The following is a 2,764-nucleotide window of genomic DNA, read 5'->3' on the forward strand; positions in this document are numbered from 1 at the left end:
AAAAAAAAAAAAAGTAAAGGGTGAGGGAGATGAGATTTAAGCAAGGCCCTTTATGGGTACCATTACAAATCCTGGCAGAGAAAGGAACTGTTACAGCTCTTGTTTCACAAAGGAGGGAAAACAAGCACAGAGAGGGGCAGTGACTTGCCCGAAGCCACGTAGCAAGTCAGGCGGCACCGCATAGCATTCCCTAACCACCAGGAAACCCTGCCCATTCTCTGTCCTCTGCAGACAACAATGAGTGCTTGGCACAGCCCAGCCCATGTGGTGCCCATGGCCGCTGCCTCAATGCCCCAGGCAGCTTCCGCTGTGATTGCTACCAAGGCTTCACTCTGGACAGCTCAGGCCATGGCTGCAAAGGTAGAGCCGGCGTGGGTGGGGTGCAGGGCTGGGGGGGAACCTGAGAGCCCCATCTCCCTGGCTTTTCATGTCTCAGACATAGATGAGTGTGACGGACCCCATCGCTGCCGCCATGGCTGTCAGAATGAGGTGGGGGGCTACCGCTGCAGCTGCCCCCGGGGCTTCACCCAGCACTCCCAGTGGGCACAGTGTGTAGGTGAGTGGCAAGGGTGGAGAGGAAAACCTGGGAAGAGCAAGCAACAAGGAACCACTTCACTACCAGATGTTGTGACCTGGGGCTGGGGATTTAGCTCAGCAGCAAAGTGCCTGCCTGGCAAGCACAAGGTCGTGAGTTCGGTTCCCGGTACCGGAAAAAAACCAAAAACAAAAAAAAACAAAACAGATGTTGTGACCAGCAAAACTATTTAAAACTCAGATAAGCCAGACTGGGATGTCTCCCACTGGGCAGCAAGGCGACAGCTAAGCAAACTTTTTTTTTTTTTTTGGTACCAGGAATCGAACTCAGGACTTTGTTTATTTTGAGACAGAGTCTTGCTAGGCTGGGCTGAGCTATATCTCTGGCCCAGCTAAGCAAACATGACATAGTGTTCCAGTGTATTTCTTGGAGAGTGGTTGCCAGTAGTTGAGGAAGATTCAGAAACCATGCCTGTGATTACTGGGAAAGAGGGCAGTGATTAATTAGTGATGTCTGCAATAGATGGAGTGAAAAAAGTGCAGTGACTGATTAGTGATGTCTGCAATAGGAACAGAGTCAAGAATACTGTGGTTGATTGGCAATGTCTGCTGCAGGTGATTGGAGAAAATGTAGTGACTGATTAGTGATGTCTGCCATTAATGATGTGGAAAGCATACAGCGATTGATTAGTGATTAGCAGGGGAATGAGTGAATGCTGGGGTTGATTAGTTATGCCTACTGTAGATGGAGTGGAAAGAGTGCAGTGATTGGTGATGTGTGACATGGGTATAGAGGAAAAAATGCAGTGGTTGATTTGTGGTGTTTGCCATGAGTGGAGTGGAAAGAGTGCCGTGATTGATTAGTGATGAGCAGGAGAATGAATGCTGAGGTTGATTCGTGATGTCTACTGTGGGTGCAGCAATGGACAGCAAAGGCGTGAATGTATATCACATCTTTACCATACCTGTTGCAACTATCTTCTCTGTCTTCCTCCCGTCATTTGTGGTGATTCTTCAACTAAGTTTTGTTTTGCTTTTTGTCTTCGCCTGCCACCCTACCCTCAGGCCTTTGTCCCCAGTGCTCTGAGGGATGTGGCACAAATCCCTGGCCTTTGCTGATGATTCTTTGATTTCCTCTTCTTGCTTACATCTCTTCCTTCTCCAACTTTCTTCCAAGGATTTGCCTTGTACCAGACCCTTTAGGGTGCAGAAATGAGCCCCAAATGGACCCCATCCCAGCAGAGGAGACCCCTCATTAGACCACTCACTGGGTTCTCCATCGAGGACCATTTTGCCTCCCAAGGGACATTTTGAAGCCTGGCATGGTAGTGCATGCCTATACACCCAGCTTCTCAGGAGGCTGAGGCAGGAGGTTTGCACATTCAAGGCCGGTCTGGGCAACTTAGTGGGCCCCTGTCTCAGAATATAAAACTTAAATAAAAAGGACTGGAGGTGTAGCTCAATGGTGAGCATTTGCCAAGCGTGCCCAAGGGCCTGGGTCCCACCCCCAGCACTGCAACAACAACAACCAAAGTCGCTGGGAGGCGTTTTTAGTAGCCAGAACTCCGCAGCTGGAAGTCACGTGGTGGGGAGAAGCCAGGGATGCCGCCACACACCTCGCAGCACAGGGTCAGCTCCACCACGGAGAGTGGCCCAGCCCCTGCCATCGGGCTGAAGGCAGCACAGTTTGCGCCAGAGCAGCCCGCAGTTTAGGATTTGGAAGGTACGATGAGAAATACCCTGAAGGAGATTGCAGGCTTGGGGCCAGGGGCTTGGAGAGTGGGTAAGGAGTGTAGTAAGCGAGCCATGGAAGAAGACAGACGCGGTCGGGGTTCCTAGTGGGGCCTGCAGGCTGTGACCTTGAACTTGGGCTCTGAAGGGCGAGCATTCCAGAGGGAGGGCTCTGGGGGGTGCAGAATCTTCCACCACCATTTCTCTCCTCCGCCCCGTCCGCAGATAAGAACGAGTGTGCTGTGTCACCCACGGCCTGCGGCAGTGCCTCCTGCCACAACACCCTTGGTGGCTTCCACTGTGTCTGCCCCTCTGGCTTTGACTTTGACCAGGCCCTCGGGGGCTGCCAGGATGTGGACGAGTGCGCCGGGCAGGGCAGCCCCTGCAGCTACGGCTGTGCCAACACTGCGGGCGGCTTTCTGTGCGGCTGCCCCCGAGGCTACTTCCGGGCTGGGCAAGGGTGAGAGGTTTGAGTGGGTGGGAAGGGGTGGCGTGGGCA

At 52.8% G+C, this 2,764-nt stretch overlaps 1 protein-coding gene across 1 annotated transcript in view; it reads left to right on the forward strand.

Annotated features, from left to right (window-relative positions):
- Positions 1–2,764, forward strand: part of Fbn3 (fibrillin 3) — a gene marked incomplete at its 5' end in the record, with an annotated part of 69,263 nt that overhangs the window by 61,585 nt on the left and 4,914 nt on the right. The window contains 3 exons of the mRNA XM_013509128.1: positions 232–360; positions 437–556; positions 2,491–2,725. Coding sequence (XP_013364582.1) covers positions 232–360; positions 437–556; positions 2,491–2,725 — 484 coding nt within the window. The remainder of the gene's footprint in view (positions 1–231; positions 361–436; positions 557–2,490; positions 2,726–2,764) is intronic.

The sequence above is a fragment of the Chinchilla lanigera genome, unplaced genomic scaffold (genome assembly GCF_000276665.1).
Source record: "Chinchilla lanigera isolate Chin_1 unplaced genomic scaffold, ChiLan1.0 scaffold00162, whole genome shotgun sequence".
NCBI classification, from domain to species: Eukaryota; Metazoa; Chordata; class Mammalia; order Rodentia; family Chinchillidae; genus Chinchilla; species Chinchilla lanigera.